A 23,211-nucleotide genomic window follows, 5' to 3' on the forward strand; every position below is an offset into this window, starting at 1 on the left:
TTTATCTTCAATTGGCTTTAAACCTGGTATGCATTTCTGCAGGTACAGGTTCTCCCCACCATTTATTTTTGATTTTGCTTTCGGGAATAAGCGGGGAAGCAGTCGGCCGGGATCTTGAGTGCGCTCATGACGCTGCTTGGATACCCATGGTGCTTTTCAGGTACTGAATGGTTGTTCCTTGATACATCATGTGTAGCATCTGACGATACTTATGCATCGTTTGGTCTTATTCCAGAGTCAATTCAAATCGCTTTAATGAAGTAACCAGAAAACGCTAATTATGTTAGATTTATAGTGCCCGGAATAATAATATTGTGCGCCAGAATTCCTTTTACTTTTCTCGAAACTGTCACTCCTTGTTTGACTATTTAGCTTTAAATTTAGAGCCGGAGCAAACTTCAAGAATAAATGCTGTGGCAACGCTGTAGATTTGTGTCTTATCATGCTTGATATTATTTTCGTCATGCATAGCAATGTTCGCCTGGTGGCGCCAGGCAAGTTCCACTCTGGTCTAACTGGTTCTTTAACTCTGGCAGCACACAAACGCAGCACCCGTTTCGATAACAACATGAAGCGCAGCTTCAACCTTTTCCTCGAAGTCTTGGCGTGTACCATTACCTTCAAAACAGTGAGTCGCCGTTCGTATCTACAACAGCTGACTTTAGTGAACAGGTTATTTCGTTTATGAAAGTAATTAAGCATTGCATGCGCATATTCATACGTACAAAAATGCATAGGAAGTCAAAGTTCCCTCATTGATTTAAAAAAATAAAAACGACAATACAACTGAAAGAGCGTGATCACAAAAAGCGAGGTAAGGACGCCTTGAATTACTGAAAAATTCAATGTACGTCTCATCTCCGCCTATTTGAATTTTAATAGAGCAGTAATCACTATGACCACACCAAACCCATTGATGCCAGCTTGACACGTAATTAGAAATACTTGTTGTAGCTCATGTCAGACGCAACTTTATGAACTTGTAACAGATATTCATATTTCTTTGCACAGATTGATTAGCAAAGACGCCATTTTTATTGACTTTTCTAATGCTCATCTAAACGTGGCTGCCGCTGTTGGGATCAAATCCAAGACCTCTTGCAATGTCAGATAGCCGCAAAAGCTACCGCGGCGGGCACAGAAGTGTTGATTTGAAGGTCCACCGCTTGTGTAGTGTCGCCTGGAACCTGCAGTGCGCTTTAATGCGGCTCTGCTTCTGCACGCCCTGCATAGTTTGTCCACTTGACATATTTCCATGGTGTTCACTTTTCAGAAACAGCAGCAACGTACTATACCGTACCTTGAACTTGGGCTTATGCAGTTTCTCCGCAACAGCTGTCGTATTCGCAAGTTCAGTCGTATCTGCCGTGGTTGCTCAGCGGCTATGGTGTTAGGCTGCTGAGCACGAGGTCGCGGGATCGAATTCCGGCCATGGCGGCGGAATTTCGATGGGGGCGAAATGAGAAAACCTCCGTGTACTTAGATTTAAGTGCACGTTAAAGAACCTCAGGTGGTCGAAATTTCCGAAGCCCTCCACTACGCAGTGCCTCATAATCAGAAAGTGGTTTTGGCACGTAAAACCCTGTAAATTTTTTAGGTTCAGTCGCGTATAGGTAGTGCGCAAGGCGACTCAATATGGCGCCCACAGCCACTATAGGAACCCCTGCACATGAGCGTCCTTCGCGTCACCTCATATTTGCCTGGGCGCTTCAAGATGGATTTACCTTTTTTAACAATGACTGCCGCTAAGTGACATCACGCGCAACGTAGACGCGTCAGAAACGCGGATATGATGCCTCGTTGATGGCGAAGAAGTCATGAATGCCAGGCGCATTATTTGTTGCAATGTGAAAACCTGCACCGCATCATCTGTTGCTGTGCAGGGGCTTTGCCTGCCGACATCACATACCCGGCTGAAGCCGCACGGGCTGGGATTTATTTATGACCGGGAAGGTTTGATGATGGTACGTTAGGTTGTCCTTTCTCTTTTTCTTCGTGCTAATTGCGACGACCCGCAAAGACTACCTTTCACGCGGTGCCGTTTTGCGACAAATATAAATTTTGCTGCTCAGCGATGTTCTCGAGCTCCTTTCGGTTATTGAGTTCATATGAGCAGGTATTTATATTCAACAATTAAAGGGCAGGTATCACTAAGGTTATCGCAACTTATTTTTTAGACGTCTTTTTTGTACGTTGCCATGGTAGAGCATGCAAATGTACACGAAGCCATGCCGTTTGTTTTATTTTTCGCTGGTTCACTTTTATTACCGTTCAAGTAACGAGGAGTCACGGCAGAAGCTTTTTGTGCTCACGTCCCGAATTCATTGTCTGTGTTTTATGTTCTACAAATATTGTTTTCAGGACCGCTGTAGCTGCAAAGCTGGGCAGCGCGTTGACAGACGGCGTGCAGCCCAGGACGTAAGCGCATGTGTCTCTGGCGGAACGAAACAACGGCGACGACACTGCGGGCTGCGGCAGGTGAAACACGGCCAAAGACTTACTGCGCCTGGCCGCGTAGATCTACAGTAGCATTTCTCTAAAGCTGCGACAAAGTGCTACATACATATCAGTTTTTATCTTAAATACTCATGTGCCCTCGTTGCGCTGGCCACAAGTGAGCAAATCGAGCTTGGCCGCGCGGCCGAGCACAGATTGAAGCCAGAGCGAAACCATACGTTTCTGGCGAAACTAGACACCGCGGCAACCACACACTACGGCTTGATGCAGGCGAAACCTGGGCAAATACTTCCGACGCTCGCCGACGTACTACATGTACTCGGGATCAAAGCCACGCCGTTCGCACTGCCGCAATACACTGTCCCAACCTCTGTTTTTCTAATCACGCACCGATTCTCCGTAGAAAAACAAATACACGAACGCACATAAGCAAAGAAATTTCGCTTTTTCTAGCTACGTGGCTCCAGAAAAAGTCACTGCCGACGAAATGCGCACTCTGCACTTTCATCGGTGGCGCGAGCACCTTGCAAATTCGCAGCTTGACAACCCGCTCTTTCCAATATGCCGCATCTCTGGAGAATGAGTGGGGGCTCACTTCACTTGACGTATCTATGTTGCAGCATCGTAGCCACGCAGCGCATACAATTACTTGTGAATTTAGCCTTGCTCAAACGATGCGTAAAAAGAGATAATCAAGCGTACTGGCCGCCACGAGGAAAGTAAGAAGATGCGCTACCGCCGCCCGCGGGCGGCTGCGGTTACTCCGATAATATTTCTTAAAAAAAATCGCCGCGTTAAGAAAAAAGCGGGGTGATGTGACAGTCTATGGAACTTGCGAATAGTAGTAGGGCTTCCTTGCCTACTCAGGTCAGCCTCCCCCCACTCTTCCTTGTATGAAAACTGCCTCTTCTACTCCCTATACAGTTATATATACGTCCCCTCTGCATTCTCAGGTTAGTAAGAAGGGAAAACCTGCAGTTTCTGCAATGCTTCTGAGGGGCGTCACGGATAATTACATCTGTCAAGAGGTTATTATTATTTTTCTTAATAATAATATTGTCACAAGCTGTCATGAACCACGCCTGCCGCGGAGACAACGAAAAGAAAGAAGAGAACGACGTTAGCCGGGCTGCCGCGAGACCGCTCTTCAACAACCGCGCCTATCAACCAGATTCATCTGGTTCTGCATTAAACACCTCGTGTGTAACATTTGGTGGAGCTGTGCGGGGTAACTCCCACGACCTACAACGGAGCCACCAGCACAAGAGCTACGCCGAAGCCGTCGCCTCGCCGGACTTTCGCCGTCGCGCTCAATCATGGCCACAGAGCAAAATATCCTCACCAGCAGTGCCTCGGCGAGCCCAGTCCCTATCCAGCACTACCGAGAGCCACGCACGTTCTCAGCGAAGGCAGAGGAAGATGTGGATGAGTGGCTAACCCATTACGAAAGGGTAAGCCAATACAATAACTGGAACGCTGCCAGTCAGCTTAGGAACGTTGTTTTCTTCTTGGCCGGCACGGCATTGGTATGGTATGACAACCACGCGGACATGCTAACTACTTGGACACGCTTCGTTGAGGAGATCAAAAAGTGTTTCGGTGACTCAGACGCAAAGAGGAAACGTGCGGAGCTCACATTGGCCCAGAGAGCTCAGGTACCCGGCGAGACTTGCACTACCTATATCGAAGAAGTTTTGAAGCTGTGCCGAACCGTCAACCCTCAAATGACAGAGGAAGATAAAGTGGGGCACGTGGTAAAAGGAATAGCGGAAGACGTGTACAACTTCCTCATTGGTAAAGAGAACTTGCACACTGTATCAGAACTGATACGGCACTGCCGTACGTTCGAAGCGCTGAAGACTCGCCGAATTACACCAAAGTTTGGACGGCTGGCCAATGTAACGACCGTAGCAAGTGTTGACACGAGTCCTCCGCTCCCAGACCTATCGTCCGCCATCCGCCAGATAGTCCGCGAGGAGCTACAGCGACATGACGAACAGGCACGTTATGCGGCGCCACGTTGCAGCTCCTACGTTTTCCGAGACACTCTTTGGGAACCCCCTTCGGCTACTTGGAACCACTCGGTGAACGTCGCGGATCTTAACGGCTCCAGAGACGAACCGCATTACATTACGACCGAACCACCACGCAATGATTCGCCCCCTCAACGTTTTGATCCACGCCCACGCAACTTTCGTCCACGAAGACTCGCCGCTACCTACGACTTTCAAGGGGAAGAGCCTCGTTACCCTCAACCGATGTCTCCGGCAGAATACTTCAATTCGTATTCTGAAGTTCGCCCTTCGCCAGTGTGTTACTGCTGCGGCATGCCTGGCCATATAGCTAGGTACTGTAGCCGACGCCGAGCATCAAACTACGGATCGTCAGCGCCGACTATGCGGTCTAGCGGTCGTCAACTGCGCACTCAGTGGCCAGGAGACTCCACTTCAGGAAGCCACTTTCGAGAGGACCGATGCAGCGCCCAGGAGACCTACCTTGGAGAAGAAAGAACCCGGAACCGCTACCGCTCCCCTGCCTCCGACCGTACTCTGACGCCACCACCAGCCTTCCGAGCCTCCCGATCACCATCCCCTCGGCCGCGATTCACGTCACCATCGCCTCGGCGCCGTTTCGCGTCGCCCCCGCCGGGAAACTAGCCAGCGCGGCCGATGGAGGTGAGGTCGCTGGAAAATGTGTGCTGCCGACTCAACTGCCTCCAACTATTTTCATGCTAAAGAATAAGGTTCATGTACTGATTGATGGGGTCTCTACAATGGCTTTAGTCGACACGGGAGCAACTGTCTCGGTCATGAGTGTGGGGTTTAAAGGCCTTCTGGGACGCAAGGTTATGTTTCGTTGGGACCAGTGCACAAGTTTCCGTGGAGTCAGTGGTGAATCATTATACCCGGTTGGTGTGTGTAACGTGGATGTGTCATTGGGTGGGAAAGTTTTTAATGCAGAGTTTACTGTTCTTCCTCGCTCCTCGCATGACGTGATTCTGGGGATTGACTTTTTGCAATTGTGTGGTGCGAATGTTGACTGCCGGACGGGAGAACTGAGTGTCGACGCCAGTGTTTCACCTGTGCTCTTTGAAGGTGAAGCTTGCCCGGAGAGTGTGCTGTGCGTGTCTGAGGATACAGTTGTGCCCGCCTTATCCGCGATGCGTGTTGCCGTCGCCTGTTCATCTCCGGCTCCTATCTCGTTCGACGCTGCAGTGGAACCTGTACATCGGAACTGCCTCAAGAAAAACGTGTTAGTTCCGCACTGCGTAGTCTCAGTGACCAATGGATGCGCGGCGCTGTGGGCGCTAAACTGTTCCACTGAAGCGGCAGTGCTACCTCAAGGCCTAAAGATTGCCACGTTTCAGGAAGACTCGCCCGTATCGGTGGCAGTACTTACAGAGCTCCCCGATGGAGGAGCAACCAGTGTCTCGAGCCCCGGGAGCTCGAAGATACTTTCCATGATTGACAAGTCACTCAGCGATCACGAGCGTCGAGTTTTGATGGCCCTGCTTACGAAACATACCTCAGTATTCGACTTTGCGCAGCACGATGGCCCGCCATCAATTCCTGCGTCCAGAACTCGTCACCGCATCAACACAGGAGCCGCCCAGCCAATCCGACAAAAACCCTATCGTGTATCTCCGTCAGAACGCAAGATAATCAGTGATCAGGTCCAAGAAATGCTATGCAAAGGCGTCATTCGAGAATCATCTAGTCCTTGGGCAGCACCCGTGATATTGGTGAAGAAGAAAGACGGTACGTGGCGGTTCTGTGTTGATTACCGTCGCTTAAACGCCGTCACTAAGAAAGATGTGTATCCGCTCCCACGAATTGACGACGCCATCGACTGTCTCTTGGCGGCATCTTACTTTTCCTCAATCGATTTACGGTCAGGTTACTGGCAAATTCCTATACACAAGGACGACAGAGAAAAGACAGCATTTGTAACACCTGACGGACTATTCGAGTTTAACGTGATGCCTTTCGGGTTGTGTAACGCACCTGCAACGTTCGAAAGGTTCATGGACACGATATTACGCGGCTTAAAATGGGAAGTTTGCATGTGCTACTTAGACGACGTTGTGATCTTCGGGCGAACTTTTAATGAGCACAACAAACGTTTGGATTTGGTCTTGAACTGCTTGGAGAAAGCGGGCCTTGTGCTCAATTAAAAAAAAATGCCGTTTTGGGGAACGACAAACTCTTGTGCTAGGCCATCTCGTCGCTAAAGAAGGCATCCGACCAGATCCACAAAAGACTGCGGCCGTAGAAGCATTTAGAGTACCCAACTCTGTCAAGCAGTTAAGAAGTTTCTTGGGCTTGTGCTCCTATTTTCGCCGATTCATTCCCCGGTTTGCTGACATGGCTCATCCCCTTACACGCCTTCTCCAAAAAGGCGTTCCCTTTGAGTGGACTGCAGATTGCGACTCATCGTTTCGCCAGCTCAAGTTCCTGTTGACATCCCAACCAATTCTTCGGCACTTTGATCCTTCATCACCAACTGAAATTCACACCGATGCCAGCGGCGTAGGCATCGGTGCTGTGCTAGTTCAGCGTGTTGATGACAGTGAGCACGTGATCTCTTACGCTAGCCGGTCCTTGAGCCGCTCCGAGCGCAACTACACAGTCACCGAACAAGAGTGTCTGGCGGTCATCTTCGCCGTGCAACGGTTTCGTTCGTATCTCTATGGGCACCCCTTCACTGTGATAACAGATCATCATTCGCTATGCTGGCTTGTGAATCTGCGGGATCCCTCAGGACGACTAGCGCGCTGGGCCCTCCGTCTACAGGAATACGATTTCGTTATTTGCTACAAAAGTGGCCGGCGACATGCTGACGCTGATTGTCTCTCTCGGATGCCACTTCAAACAACTGAATGTGATGCGGACAATTTTGATGAATACATCGCTTTTGTGTCCCCGGAATTTCCGGATATGGGTACCGTCATATCCGAGCAGCACAAGGACGAGAGCTTACAACCGCTCTTCGCGGCAGCACAGGAGTCACCTGCAGGCAGTCGCTTTCGCCTACGTGATGGTGGCGCGCTGTATAAGAAGAGCTACTCGACCACCGGTGCACGCTACCTTTTAGTTGTCCCCAAGAACCTTCGCCACCAAGTATTACACGCCATGCACGATGACCCAACTTCCGGTCATCTTGGTTCCACACGTACACTCTACCGGGCTCAAGAACGTTTTTACTGGCCTAAGATGCGGAAAGATATCGAACGGTACGTCGCCAGCTGCTCTCAATGCCAGCGCTACAAGCGTCCGCCACAAGCGCCACATGGCCTGCTTCAACCAGTTCCTCCTTCTAGCGTCCCCTTTGAGCAAGTTGGTATAGATCTTCTGGGCCCTTTCCCGCGATCCTCCAAGGGTAATCGTTGGGTTATCGTTTGCGTAGATCACCTTACCCGCTATTGTGAGACCGCCGCATTGCCATCGGCCACAGCTACAGAAGTTTCTATCTTCTTGCTGGCTAACGTTATACTCCGACATGGACCTCCTCGCATAGTAATCAGCGATCGTGGGCGACAGTTTACCGCGGACGTGGTTGAAGAAACCCTTCGTCTGTGTTCATGTAGCTTCCGCCATTCTACGCCCTACCATCCACAAACTACTGGTCTGGTCGAGCGCACAAACAGAACGCTTGCCAACATGCTATCTATGTACGTCGATTCAGCACACAAGAATTGGGACAGTATCTTGCCTTTCATTACCTATGCCTTCAATACCGCGAGACACGAGACCACTGGTTACTCACCATTTTTCCTTCTGTATGCTCGTCCGCCGCGCTACACCCTCGACACCATATTTCCCTACTTCGTTCATGACAACGAATCAATTGATGAGATCCTATGTCGAGCAGAAGAAGCGCGACGCCTCGCTAGGCTACGCACCCTAGCATCGCAGGACCGGTCCAAGATACGCTATGACGGGCGTCACCGCCACGTTTCCTTCGATCCTGGGGACCTTGTGTGGCTCTGGACGCCGTTGCGGAAGCGTGGCTTGTGCCAGAAGTTTCTCGCCCACTACGTCGGCCCTTACGTTATTCTGGAGCGCCTCAGCGAAGTAAACTACCGCATTGCGCGTCTCACGAGCAGTGGACGACGCTCGGCCAAGGCTGAAGTGACGCACGTCGCGCGTCTGAGGCGTTACAACCCACGAGATGACTGACTCGCCCGGCGGGCTTCGTCTGCCAGCGGGGAAATGTCACAAGCTGTCATGAACCACGCCTGCCGCGGAGACAACGAAAAGAAAGAAGAGAACGACGTTAGCCGGGCTGCCGCGAGACCGCTCTTCAACAACCGCGCCTATCAACCAGATTCATCTGGTTCTGCATTAAACACCTCGTGTGTAACAATATTATTATTATTAATCGACGCCGTGGTGTGAACACGAATTTCGCGTCGCCTTTCCTCTGACTCGCTGCTGCCATGCATACACACGCTCTGAACGACCAATCACCATAGGTCGGCGATGTGGGAGAATACTCACTCACACTCCCTCACCTCAATTTTTCCAGGACCCGGACTCACTCACGTTCTGTCTCACCTCCACTCACACTCACTCGCACGCTCTTTTACGTCCATTCACACTCACTGGCACTCACTCGCACTCGCTCGCACTTACCTCCACTCACTCACTTGCACTCGCGCTCACCTCCGCCCACACTCACTGGCACTCACTCACACTCGTACTCACCTCTCCTGACACTGACTGACACTCGTACTCACGCTTTTGAAATGAGTGCGAGTGAGTGTGAGTAAGTGTCGTCATGAGTGAGTGCGCCGCCTTATCCCAGTGACACATAGGTGACCACCCACCAGGACGACAGCCAATGAAGGTTCTCTGTTGTAGACGGAATGTAGGATCGGCGACGATACCCCCCCCAGTTTCAGCGGGCGCAAAGAGGGTCTAGCCATGGCAATGGGAGGAGGACATCTTTTGCTCCCATGTGCTCTTCTCCCCTGCTCCTCAGCGGAGAGCAGGCATCGGTTCTTGGTGGCTTTCTTCCGAGAAACGTCCACGAGTCGTTCGCGTCGTCTCGGCTTCCACTAGAGTGGCAACTCTTTCTTCCTTTCGTCGCGCTTGTTCTCTGACGAGGGGAGCTTGTTACGGGAAAACTAGAAGCCCAAAGCATCGCGTGGGAACAGTCCTGCGACTATCTTTCTAGCGTAGTTCTCGCTTTTTACTCTTGCGCGTCACCGACAGCCTCTTGTCTACAGCAGTCGCAACAGCTCCCTTACTCAGCAAAATAGTCACGGAGGGCAGCAGTCACCGCTGCTGCACGGAGAGACGACTTCATCTACTGCAGATGAATCTTCTGTAGAAACTCGTCGTTGATTGCCCCATTGTCGGGTATGCCGCCGACCAGATTCTTCGGGTGGTCTCTCAAACTCAGGCACGTGCGCAATCAAGCACTCAACCCTCTCTAAACAAACCATGCAAAAAGAGCGATGACGATCAATCTTTCTCGTACTACGTCACACATCTATACACAATCTCACAAACAAATAAAGGTCAAGTAGCAATTTGGGTAATGGCGGAGAGAAACCTTGGACCGCTTAGAAAGAGCGACTGAGTGCATCCGCGTTACCATTTAATTTGCACTTACTGTACTTGATGTCATGATATTGCTTTAGAGCGAGGCTTTGCCTCAGTAGGCTATCCATGGCGTTTGAAAAACAAGAGAGAGCCTTTTTGAGTCCGCAGCTTGCCATTGTCGTTTGATAGCCGCCTGTTGGTGCGACGAATGACGTGTATCTGGTCACTCGATCCATGAGCAGTACTTGACAGCTCTTTCGAGTAACGTATAGCGTAGTCACATAGGTTGCTCAACTCACCTGTTCGACCCTCTCCTCAAGATTTGAAACTGGAAAAGCTTGATCCTTGGCGAGGGCATTTAATTTACGATAGTTTTCTACGAGCCTTGGGTCTTTATCCGGAGCTTCGACGAACCTCATAGGTGAAGCGTATTTACTCTCGGTGGGCTTAATGACTTCTAATTCGAGCATTCGTTTTACTTCCCCGTCAAGGATTTCTTTCTGTTTAAGAGAGAATCAATAACGCTTTGATTGCACTAGCTCCTCGAACGTCAGCTCAATATCGTACTCAGATTAGTTCATCCCCGTCTGTCGAAGAATCAGTCATCAAACTCTGGTATGATATCGCCGAGATCAGACAACTGGGATTTCTTTAGTTCCTACCCCTGCTCAGTCCTCTTCAGGAGTTCTTGAGCGCTACTTCCCCCTCCACATAGACAAACCAGGTTGTCCTCCACCTGCTCAGTAGCCAACTCTTCCCTATTCCCACTTGGGAGTGTAGTCAAACTGCTTGACACTGGAGGCAATACAGCCTTCTCAAGGACCTCCTCGTTCTGCGGCTCGCGAAAGTGATTCTCTGGCTGGGCGGTATCGGGTGTCTCGTTATAGCGATGGTCTCCACCGCGTCATCAGTTTGCGCGACAGTCTTATCGGGTGTTCCTTTAAGAGTGTAACTCCCACAAGTGAGTTGAGTTGCCAATTCTCGCACCTCTGAACGGCTTAATGCATGTACAACCCAGTTATCTAAAATAATGCCCCTCTTACGCAGTAACATATGTGATCTTTTTGAGCACAACTACGGATAGCATTTAGAGAGCTTTCCTGAAACGGGAGCTTCGGTTGATAGCTTACTGAAATGACGCTCGATTACCGCTGTCGCGATTGGCAAGCACATGGTCTGTTCTTCCACCACCTGGCGGATCCATGCACATTGGCCTGAGTAGTTGGATGGCGACACATACGATGGATAAACTAGATCTATTGTTGCCGCCGAGTCGCACAGTGCTCTCCATGGTTTCCCCTTTACTGCCAAGTCATGCATAAAAAGCTTCAACTAATTGATGTTTTCTTCACATTCACGAAACGGAGCCCCAGGGTCCCTCACCGGGTCTGGCCGTTTTGAGCTGACAAGCGCAGATCATGCATTGCGCGATAACAATCGTACCTGCAAAGTATTAGATCACCACGCACCGCGGAAAAACTTTGAAAATTAAAGCCGAAAGCTGTTTTTCTTCTACACGCTGCTGCCGCGCTCCAAGCCGCAGGATGACGTACACATGCTAGATCACCTACGTACACGTGTTTGCACTGTGACTTCGCTCGCGGTGACTTAGAGAATTATTCAAAGCAAGATCTGTTGCTTGCGTAATATGCTGCTTGAACACATGAATTAGAGCTTAGAGAAATAATACAACACACAAAGCAACGGCCTGCGTGGTTTTCATTTACTTCACACCGCAGCAAGAGAGATGCACTTTTGTTTCGTTTGCTCGTTTGCACGTCGTGCAGTCACGCGCGCAGACACCGAAACTATGTCATTTTCTACCGCGTTTCAGCGCAGAATCATGCTTTGTGATCCGCTTGTGTGACCCTCAGTATTCGTGTAGCACTGACCTATACCGCTAGTCAGGTGCGTTCATGCACAGTGCACGAAATCGTCCGCTGCGCAAAACGAGACTATCACAACAGCTCGGGCGCGACGCCGTCAGCGGAAGTGCGCCGCACCGCAAAAAAGTTAGGAAGAATAATAAAGGCGGGGACCGTGACGTATGCATCATGCGGTCCTCTAAGTCCGGTATGGGAGAGCGCAGGGAACGCATCCCGCTTGCGGAGGCTAGCCGGGGCAAGTAGAGAGAGTGTCTCACTTGACAGTGGAACTCGCCTCCCGAAATCATTTGTTTGCGGCACTCAAATATTTCTATCTCGGGTATTAATGAGCCGATTTGAAGAACTTTTGCGGCAGAACGTTCCCTAGGGGACACGTAAAAATTTATTTATTTATTTCAGCAGTATTGCTGTCCTCTCATATTGGACTTAGGCAGGAGTGGGTTATAAAAAAAAAAGCAGATTTCAAAACAGACAAACAATTCTAGCAGCGCAACAGGAAAAGTTGCCAAAGCAAGTCCAATGCAGGTACTAGGGAGAACGTGATTCATGCACCGGTACAAGAAACAAAAGCTAGAAACTCGAACACTAGAAATTATACAATTCAAGGGCAGAATGACGGCAACAGACATTGCTTGACAAACATCTCTGCAACGAGTGAACATACCATAATCAGAGCAAGATAAATTTGTAAAACATTACTCCTTGCACACACCGAAAGATACACATCACGCCAAGCAAATCTCTTTAGCACACTGAAAAAGCACTGCAAATCATAAATTGTAGCGTAGTGCGCGTGCGTTGAGCGAGGCCAGATAGGAAAAGGGGGGGGGGGGGGGGGCATGTACGACGAGGTATGATCAAGTGGATTGTTGCCGCAGCTTTGCCATGAACGACTCAGCAGCCGTACAATTTACTGTATCATCAGAAAGAGCATTCCATTCAGTAACGGTGCGCGGAAAAAAAGAATCTTTAAAAGCCCGTGCCTTGCAAGAATACTCCCTCAGTTTCTTCGTGGCGCTCGGATTGCGTGGATCGCCGATTGACGGATTCTATGTACGTGTCCTTCTTTATGCGCAGCTTCTCATGATAAAGTAAAAAAAAATGTATTTCATACGATCATGATGTCTTCGTGTCTGCGATGTATCCAGGTAAGCGTTATTTAGAAGTGTGGTGGGGATTGTAAAGGAACTGCAGTGATTGTATACAAACCTAGTTGCTTTACTGTGAATCATTTCAAGCTTTTTAATGTTTTCTTGGCTTTGCGGATCCAAAACAACGAAAAAGTACTCGATGAGTGGACGGATGTAAGTTTTGCGCGCAATTAGTTTTAATTTCGGGGTGGATTTGCGCACAGACCTTCTTAGAAATTTCTGCATAGCTTTCTTTTCGATGTAGGCAACATGCTTGTTCCACCTAAAATCAGCGCTAAGTATAACGCCCAAGTACTTGCAAGCATCAACGAAAGATAGTTTTTGGCCATTCATAAGATAATCGTATTTTAAGGGAGACAATTTACGCGTCACGCTCATAGCCGCCGTCTTCTTATAGTTGACCAGACTTCATACCAAGAAGATATTTTGATTAAAGCTGCGTTTAAGAGAGCATGGTCGCATGGACCGCGTATTTACTGATAAAGGATGCAGTCGTCTGCAAATAACTTAATAGTAACCGGAATATCAAGGGTGTTGTCATCTATGAATAATAAAAAGAACAGTGGCCTAAGCACTGAACCTTGAGGGATTGCTGACTTCACGGGTCGTGAATCGGAGCACACGTGGTCGATAGTGACAGTTTGATTTCAATACGAGAGGTAGGTCTCGGTCCATGAAATTTCCAGTGTATAACCAAAATTTGCTATGAGGCCTGATGAGGACCCCTTTATATGCGATTTGTGGAAATATGCGCTGCGAGCAGTATTTACTCGCATTGATTTTTCAAGAAAAGGTACCATAGTGTTTAAGCTTCGGCGTCAGGAAACCTATTTCAGCGAACACAGTTTCAGCCCTATATCTAATGCTCAAGCGTTCTACTCAACAATCCTCGATTCCTTACTATGGCGTTAATGCAAACAGCCTTACAGCCGACACAGTCGAAGAATGCAACTCGTATGCACTGCCGAACAGTGGCGCGCCTGACAGTGTCTTATCACCTTATCTCGCAGGCGACAAGCAACCATTTGCGTCAAGTGTCGAACCATGACCCAACAGTTCTGCTCTATAGAAGCGTCGCCATCTTTCGGAGCATAGCTCTTCTCGGAGAACTTTTCCTTCTCGATGTGGCTTATTATAAGGAGCTTGTTTTAATGCGATATTGTTAAGGAGCTTTTGTGGCAGAAACATTGGTGTCGGCGTTCGCCAGTCCATCCATGCCATACCCAGGCCATTCATGTGACGCAAGGAATTTACTGAAGCTAGAATACGTGGAAAGATTGTAAACTACGACATGCACGCAAACTACAGACATGATAGTTCTCGTATTGTAATATGACTATACGAGAAAACATCATTCTGTTACGCGAAAACTCCAAGGAAACCCTTTTCCAGCGTTTTCACAATTCGCAGACCAACCGCGGCGATCGCAATTTGCTCAAGCCGGCACGCGGGTGTCTCGGGGGCTGGGGAGCGGCTTGCCTGGTTCCTTGCAATTCCTCCAGATGGCACTCGCCTCCAGCCCATCGCGGCCGAACGCAAGAGGCCGTGTTTCTACCACAAAGTCCGCCTTTGTACATAGCGTTCGTGGCCAGCCTTTCCCGGTAAACATTACCCTTACCAGTTGCCCAGAAGCGTGAGGAGCTGTCAGGGTTCTTTGAATGCTATTGCGTTACACCCCTAAAAACAAAGCTCAAGCTTCCACCAATTTTTTTACAATAAATGATTTAAGGCATTCGGAAAGAATTTAAGGCATTCGTGTCGGGCAATCGCAAAGACACTAAACAAACACAATAAACAAATTTACTCATGTAAGGTGTACATCCAAAATGTCTTCTGTGTCTATTTCATAGTGAGAGGTTGCTTATTAGCGCAGAAAATTAACACAAACATGCCTGGTTTTGAATTTCGAGCCAGAACTTGGTCATAGTCACGTGAGCGCGTCGTCATGGATTAGTTGTTTTCGCGTGTTTGGGCCGTTTTCCTACAAAAAAGTGGCTCGTTTTTCTAACTTTCCTGTCCTGTTAGTTTTCAAGGTCATGTAACCCTTCTGTACCAATTAACAGAGAAGTACATCAGGTTAAAAAATATTCAGAACCCATGAATAAGGCGCCGGGGGAATTTCAAGCCGGTTTCACCACGCACCTTTTGTTTTTGCGTTCTCTATTTTTGTGAAGCTTCGGCCCATTCATTGTAAAAGGTTTATTTGGTCAGAAAGATAAATACAATTTTTTAATTAACGCGATGTTTCTCTTGCGTCCCTTAAATGCAGCGGAACTGGCGGTATTAAATCTGAGGTATTGTTTTTCCGTCTGCGGATATATTGCAGAGTAGGGAGCTCTTCGCAATAAATATGAAAACTGCTAAAGAGGAAGCTCTAGATCGGGTGCTCCTATATAATTACACGTAACAACAGAATTCGTTTTTCTCGACAGCCACTGCACCGAATTTGACGATCATTGTTGCATTTAAAAGAAAACTTAAAATCTAGTGGCTGTTGGTTTTGAATTTTTTCTTTAAGTATTCATTTTTATGAAACATTGGTAAAGACCAAATTATCATAAAACAAAACTATCAATTTTACAAATATGTAACTCAGCAAGGAGAAATGTAATCACGATTGTGTGAATTGCATCTAATAGTACATATAAAGTCGACAAAATTGATATATTAAGATAAATCTCAAAAAATTAAGTAATAAGGATGTACAGCTTTTTCAGTACCCTTGTACGCGTGACAAATTCACGTAAAATATAAATTTACATATCAAATTTGTCCGCTTTAAATTATTTAATGTATGCCGCATAGCAATACGCTATGTATTTTATTGATGCAGAGCTATTAAACCCCCAAAGGCTCATTAAACAAAAAATTATGTGCCAAAATTGACAGTTTATATTACGACCTGAAATCCTTCAGTAAGATGTTCTAAACCGTAGACATTTGCGAAAACATTTCATGGCAGACAATGTTTCATTGGTCATTCCACGCTCCACAATGTAATCTCCATACCTGTGGCATTGGAGATGTATTGCGATCATGTGAAAGTCCAGGAGGTAAGGGTTGGATTTGAATTGCCGTGCTCAAAATGCACTGTTCCTCGATAGTTCACTTGAAACTAGGTCAGACTACCATCCTTGTGGTAGCGTTCAAAGCACGGTACCGCGCAGAGAGCCGTCTCGCACCACCTGCTCCAGATCCCGATTTCGTTGCTGATATTATCGCCATTTCGGTGTCGATTCGTGTAGCAGAATACGCAACGGCGAGTCGTTTCTTGATACTTCTCTGTTGGCGGAATGTGCGACGGAAAGTGGCGCTCAGCACACCGTTTCATGTTCAGGGTACGTCCTGGCAGCCCTTTCTTCTTCGTACCACTGTTACGGCAGTACTTGGCGATAATCTCGTCAATGAGTTTCAGCCGGTTATCCAGATGAGATGGTGTGCCGCGTCTTTTCTGGTACAGGACGAATGAATTGTAGGTCGCCTCATCTAATAAGCGCTGAAAGATTTTGTATGAGATCTTCTTTCGCTTCCGTGCCACTGAGTAGCAGGACAGTGTCTGATCTGCCCTGTCGAGTGCTCCCATTGCATGGGTTTAATCCAGGATAACTACTGGCTAAAATAGCCCTGGATACTGGAAAAACAGTGTTGCTAGCTTTCTTTCCGTCCACTGTAGAAAGATGCACTTGCGCCTTTGAAATGCATTCATATGGCCTTTCGTGAGCTCTTCTCTGGCGAAATCAGGAGGAAGGTCTTTGCGAGTGGCTCGCGTTGTGCCATAGATATCGGTAGATAACTTGTGAAGAATGTCAACCAGTCCTGGTGACGTGTAAATGTCGGTTGTAATGCAGTATCTTTTGTGTAGAAGGGGCCCCGCAAGCTTCTATACAATTTTCGTTGCCTTCCCGAAGGTTTCTGTTCCTACTGACCTGTGAAGGTTGGTGCTATTAAATTCCAATATAACCGATTTCAAACTCGCACAGCAAGAATGAGTTGATGCCAAACCTTGCTCCCTTCACGAGCATGTACTGCTTCCAACTCAGCCTTTCTTTGTATAGCAACAAGCTCTCGTCGACACTAACGTCACGCTCAGGCACGTACAACGTGCGGTATTTGTTCAGAAGCTCCTGATACACCGACATCTTTCTGAGATGAGGTTGAGGGTGTCTTTCCAAAATTTCAATGGTCGCCTTATAAACAAATTCCAACATTCTCATGATGAGTTGTAACCAATTCCTGGGAATTATCTCGCCAAAAGGAGGAGTGCCAATCAGACTCCTCGACGTCATTTCAGACATCGTTTTCTCAGTAATCACTGAATGAACGGTTATTGGATTTGTAGTACTTAAGCGAAAAAAAAAATTATTGACTGCTGGTAGGCAAGTCATTGTTTAGACTGGCGATCTTTTTATATAGTTTATTAAATATGGCAACTTTTAGGACAATAGAAATGTTAAGTTTACATCGCTGTACCTGACCAGCGATAAGCTATGCCACAATTCTGTATGCTGTACCTAAGAGTACCCTAAAAGAAAAGAAATTTAATATGTTTGTTTATAGAGAATTTGTTAAGAGGTCTACGATGGCATCGAAAAAGTCCTACTTATGCATTAGTGATACATATGAAAGCTATGCATGACAAACTGTGTAAAGCTATGTGCAAAAACATAGGGGACATTGTTGAGATGTCTGCGAGGCGTTCTTGAAATGCGAAACGTTGTTGCAGGCACCTTAAATGTCCAAACTAACAATGATACAATGTTGTGCCCCGCTGTGGCCGTTGTAGATATCTTGGTTGGCGAGCATAGCACCCTGCGTGGATTTGTGCTTGTGGAAAACCCCAGTACCTGTGGGTTGATTGGTTGTCAGATATCTTTTAACTCCATTAAACGGTTGAGAGCCATCCACTCTATGACTTTGCCGGGGCACAAGGCGAGCGATATTGAACACAGGTTCGCAATTTCATGCGGCGACTTGAGGTTGAGGGAAAGGCAACACGATAGCGTTCTTCCAAGCATGAAACAAGCCCTTTTTCTAGGCTTCGTTGATGGTGGGGAGCAGGAAACGTAACTGTGAGTCGGGTACGTTTCTGAGCATCTAGATCGTGATTCTGATGGGATTCCGGGGCCGTATACAACTTGCAAGTAGCGGTTGCTGCTCGTAGTTCTCCGAGATTGAAAACGTAGTCGTGTAGAGACGTCGACGAACCATCGAGTAACGGTAGAGACAGTGAGGGGGGGTTTGGTTAAGTGGTGGCTGTGGGGAAAAATGACGGGCGACCTCCTCAGCCAGCTGGTCAGGATCGATGCCTTGTCAAACAGGCTCAAACGCACGGAGAACACAAACGAAAAAAAGGCACCCATAGCCACACATAAACACAGTTTCCCACAATTTCGTTGTGATCCCGAGGCTACCATTTGTAAAGGGCATTATTCTGGCTACATTAGTGCACAGAACTCCAAGGAATGACGAGTTAACAGTTCTACACACGGGAGGATGGCACATCATTAAAATTATTTCCTTCTCAGCGCGATATATGCCATGCTTACGCACAATTCACCCATCTTTTCTAGTTCTTCTGCTCCTATAATCTCTCTTGCATGCTGATTTTTCTTTCGACCAACAATTCTTCACTTGTGAAACAAGGGAACGCTTGCACTAGTTCTTAAATATAGAATAACAACGTGCCCACACTGTCGTACTGTCTCGTCGAAGCAGGATTGCTTCAAGGTGGTTAGCACGCTTGGCTCAGGAGAGCAGAGATTCGAAGCGAACCATGCTCGGCAGAGGCGAAGCCTATTTTCTGTGGGCAGCTGGTGCGCATGTTCTCGGGCCTCTGTCTTGATTTCATATATATAGCGGCGAAGTAGTTTTCGAGCTTGTTTTTGCTTCGATTCCCTATCTCATTTATGCTGAGCGACGCAGAGTGAGACGAGATGCCGATCAGTTTTTGCTTACTCAATGGTGCGGCAGATTGTGGACAGCCAGGTTTCAACCCACGACATCATACATACTTAAAGCAGCCGACCATCATAGCCACTGAGAGAACGCGGTGGTATTCGCGAGTTTCAAATTGTTCGTGTACATCAACGTATACTCGATTTCATCACGATTTCACCTACCCTTACCAAGAAGGCAAGGGCGTGCAGCATGGCGTGCAGTAGTTACAAGGAAATCGGTGACTGCGGACGTCTTTTTTCAAGGTTAGCTTTCGAAAAGAACGGAACTATTCTATGCGGTTAAAACTGATGCGCCTTACTTGAAGCCTTTCAGTGAAACAGCTCTTTGAACTATGACCAGCTTGACAATAAAATCTACCTTTGCTCCTGGCGTTTAAAAGACCCGAGAAAAGGCACTCGGAGTGTATTAGTTGCCTACCCGAGAAAAAAAGAAAATAAAACAATTTCTCTGGCACCAAAGAACAGCGCGATAAGGCACACCAGAGAGTAAAAATATACGGACCACTGCGCCACCGAAAGAAGCAGAATTTCTTCGTAATTAATATGCATAATCGGGAACTGATGAGTGCATCAGAAAATTCGTAATGCCAAGTTTGGACTCCAGTATTTAATTTCAAGTGCCATTGAGTGAAAGAGCTGAAAAATAGTCTTATCGCGCAATCCCTGGCCCGTATACTTTTGCTCACGGGTGTACCTTCACGCAAATGCGGAAGTGAACTCGCAAACTGAGGCATACCCAGATTAAGGACGTCAAGCCTGTGTATTCATATCCTCAAACAGGCACACATCAGCACGCTTTAGCAAGCATGCATTATTCTGTGAAAATAAGCGTTTCAGATTACGAAAACTGCAGTGACATAATTGCGTTTTGGCTTATGTAAAGGCAGAAATGAGGTAAGGAAATTTGTTTTGACGAAGTTAACACTGGGCAAAGACATGACATTTTGCTTCCAGCATGGGGAGTGTTCTACTCAATCCACATATCAATGGGGCACGCTTGTACGTTGCTAATTTCTGAGCATGTCAGGCTGCCAAGGAGCACAGGTCGTTAGTAGGCTATTCGAATGCGGTAAAAATGAATTCGAAAAAAATGACGATAACTGACAATAATGGTGTTGCGCAAGAAAGGAAAGAACACCCACAGAAACGAGAATAAAGGGACGTCACAGGCATCTCTTTTCGTTTGTCATTTGGCGCGTGTACATCATGAACCTATTTCAACTCGCCCTGCTTTGTTTTCCTGACGAGTAGCTGCTTTCAGGCGTAAGCGCCAACATAGCAACCATACATTTGGAAAATGACGGGAATATTATAAAGGTTCGGAAAGCGAATGGTTCCCTTGGCCTCATGTGACTGGTCGGAATTGTGTTTGCGTCACCGCCTGTTAGAGACCGCGGTGCGGTGCCACAAAATATGACCGCGTCGCGCATCGGTCAATAATTTTCATAGCGAACATGGTGGCAACGAGCGGAACCGGAGAAGAGCTAGTTCACTTTGTGTTCTGCTGCTGTGGCTGTGCCGGGTGCGCTACCCGGGTGACACGCGGATGTCGCGCGCACGTGCGTTGGTTGCTTCGAAGTCTAACACTTGCCCTTGTCGTCCGCATGGCGTTGCTCTTTCGATGTCGACAAAGGCTGGAAGCGCGATACGCGCTCGATGAGATGGCGGAAAGCTATTTGCGTTATGCCTGTAAGCTTTCTAAGCAGAGCTTTTGCAGGCTATGCTACAAACTGGAGGTGACTCGGGTAAAAGCGTACTAGTCATTTCACGCAGGGGAAGCACTTGCGCGCTACGGTCCATCGCTACCGGCCTGCAGGTCTATCGGGAACGAAGTAGCTATCGGACTGGTTTATATCTCCGTTGCCGATACGGTCAACGAAGTTGCTCTTGCAATAACAATGTTGGGTGGTAGAAGGGCTCGTTCAGCTTTCCTGTTAACCCCGTTGTCAAAGCCCATGACAAAGATACATTTGCATGGCGAGATTTAATTCCCTGTGCTATCGCCTGCGTTCACAGCTCGCAGATCGTCATTCAGCAAACAAAAGGGATCAACACAGGTAGCTCCAGCGTTTCCTTTGTTCAGGTAATAAAAGCGCAGAGCCAGGACGGGAAGATTGTGCAGACCTCTGGTTCGGCTGCCTTTCTTGCTCTACGTCGCGAGAGGCGTACTTTCGGCCTGAATTTTACTGCAGAGCGCGCACTGTCTGCACCACGCTCATCGACTTTACTTCGCGCAGACCCAATGCAGGGCCCCGTACATCGTAATATTCAATTTCATGCTCCACTGCTTCTATGATACTGCGCGTCCTGAGGCAGATCGCAGCAATAGCGGCGGCACGGTGGCGAGCGAGTCATGTCCGAGGCGAAGAAGGAGGGCGAGAAAAGAAGGAAAATTCACATGGTCCGTTAGTAAAGATGGCCCTAAGAACCAGATGACGGGTTTTTTTTGCGCTTTCTACTTAGGAAGTGCTGGCAATGCATTCCTAGTGCGTGCATCGTGCAAGCAGACGACATAGTGCTGCGTTGTGCTAACCTATTTACGCCTGCGATGCGACATGTCGGCTGAGAATAAGAAATAATGACTGATAAATTACTTGCAGCAGTGCGCAACCCTCCCCCCAGCGCGTTTATGCTTACAAACTTGCCAGATAATACATAATTTACATTTTAAATCTAATTAACGAGCAGAAACAGTGCGCAGTTATTCGATTTGGGCGCATTTGGATGACGCTCACATCAGGGGTGGCACCCTCTCATCTAATAGCCGCATCCTCCCCTTCTACCTTCGGCTTGGGCGGGGCCTAATTAGTGAGGCAAGCCGCGAAGTAAACCGTTCGCTTTCCGAACCGTTACTAGATTCGACCCATCGATAGCACCACATCGATGACCAAGTTTACAGAGGCAAAACGATGCGTGTTTTAAAAAAATGCCTTACGTTTTCATTGCAGAAGCATGAAAAACGCAGAAATGATATCAGCAAAAGATGAAGCGTTATTTAATTATTCCGTTAGTATTCATTGTTTTTAAATGATTCCACAGGTTTTATTGTTGATAATTTTTTTTAATCGTTAACTGGTATATCATGCTGAAAGTAGAGCAAGCTGGAAGTAAGACCAAATATTTCAGCTTTGCTCAAGCAATAAATTAGCGATCACTTCATCGAAGCAGCACCTTGCTATTCACTAATTGCCTGCTTTAGGCACTGTGGTAGGTTACGTTATTATACTATTTTATTAAGGAGTTGTCGCATTCTTTATTGTGGAATTTTCAAATAAGCTATCTTTTTATGTCTTGTACAACTATTGGTGGTCGAAGTAACCTGAGTTTAACACAGACTGCTTTACTAAAAACGGCTTCACTGAAAAACTGAAATAATTGCTTCACTAAAGCACCGCAAATTCTGACTTCTTTCGATGGCAGAAATTTTGCATATATGAAAGGTTATTGAATTTGGCTCGAGATTTAGCTGCATTCGAGTGAGGTAATTATACAAGCTGAGCATGTGAGAAAATATGGTCTGATTAGGCGGTGCTGCCTTTATTACAGTAACTGCTAGGTTCTCGACATTACAGGAGGCCATGAACAATATAAGCACGCTCGAATAAAAATATACACATTGTTTCATAAACGAGGCGCTGTTTCTCCTGTGTTAGCCATATTCGCCATTATCGGAAGCAGCACGCAATGTTTGCCCCTATTACGGGTATCAGTCATGAACCTTTGGAACGGCGGTGGCAAGTCAGCGACGAAAGAGATAGAAATGCAATAGGCGCAAACACCCAAAGGAGCCTTCAGTTTCTATCAGCGCCAAGAAATGCGGCCGTTGAGCCCAAGTTGGCCAGAAGTGGTCACTGTAGGATGACAGCGCTGCACACCTTTATGTGTTGTACGTTGTGATAGCGAGGGCACGTATGAGAGGCGACATGACGCCAGCAGGGCAGTAACCCTTGAAGTCGTCCAAATCAACGTCGTATACCACAACGGGTACGTCGCCCATGCCGTCGTCGTAAGCTCTTCGCATGCGGGTCTGCAATTCCTCGGGTCCTGCGAAAGCGGCCACCTGCGTGTAGGGATGCACCGAGGCGAGAATGACAGCGTTAGCCGAAAAGCAGGAACAAACCAACATATTTGAGGAAACAGCGCTTGGAAGTAAGACTTCAGGAACGCCTTTTGATCTCGGTGTTTCCCAAATAGCAGAACAAGGAAAGGC

At 47.5% G+C, this 23,211-nt stretch overlaps 2 protein-coding genes across 2 annotated transcripts in view; both read right to left on the reverse strand.

Annotated features, from left to right (window-relative positions):
* Positions 1-16,159: 16,159 nt before the first annotated feature.
* Positions 16,160-16,642, reverse strand: LOC126524716 (piggyBac transposable element-derived protein 4-like). The gene has a single exon (XM_050173000.2). The coding sequence runs from the start codon at positions 16,625-16,627 to the stop codon at positions 16,160-16,162; it is 468 nt and encodes a 155-aa protein (XP_050028957.1). The 5' UTR covers positions 16,628-16,642.
* A 5,280-nt stretch (positions 16,643-21,922) lies between these two features.
* LOC140216612 (uncharacterized) overlaps positions 21,923-23,211 on the reverse strand; it is a 115,351-nt gene continuing 114,062 nt past the window's right edge. Inside the window, exon 6 of the mRNA XM_072286989.1 lies at positions 21,923-23,061. Within this exon, the coding sequence (XP_072143090.1) occupies positions 22,879-23,061 (183 nt within the window). The 3' untranslated portion in view covers positions 21,923-22,878. The remainder of the gene's footprint in view (positions 23,062-23,211) is intronic.

This window comes from Dermacentor andersoni, chromosome 3, assembly GCF_023375885.2.
Source record: "Dermacentor andersoni chromosome 3, qqDerAnde1_hic_scaffold, whole genome shotgun sequence".
Taxonomy (NCBI): Eukaryota; Metazoa; Arthropoda; class Arachnida; order Ixodida; family Ixodidae; genus Dermacentor; species Dermacentor andersoni.

Coding starts and splice junctions, on each gene's coding strand:
- LOC126524716 (XM_050173000.2), bottom strand. CDS start 16,627: ATGGGAGCACTCGACAGGGCAGATCAGACACTGTCCTGCTACTCAGTG.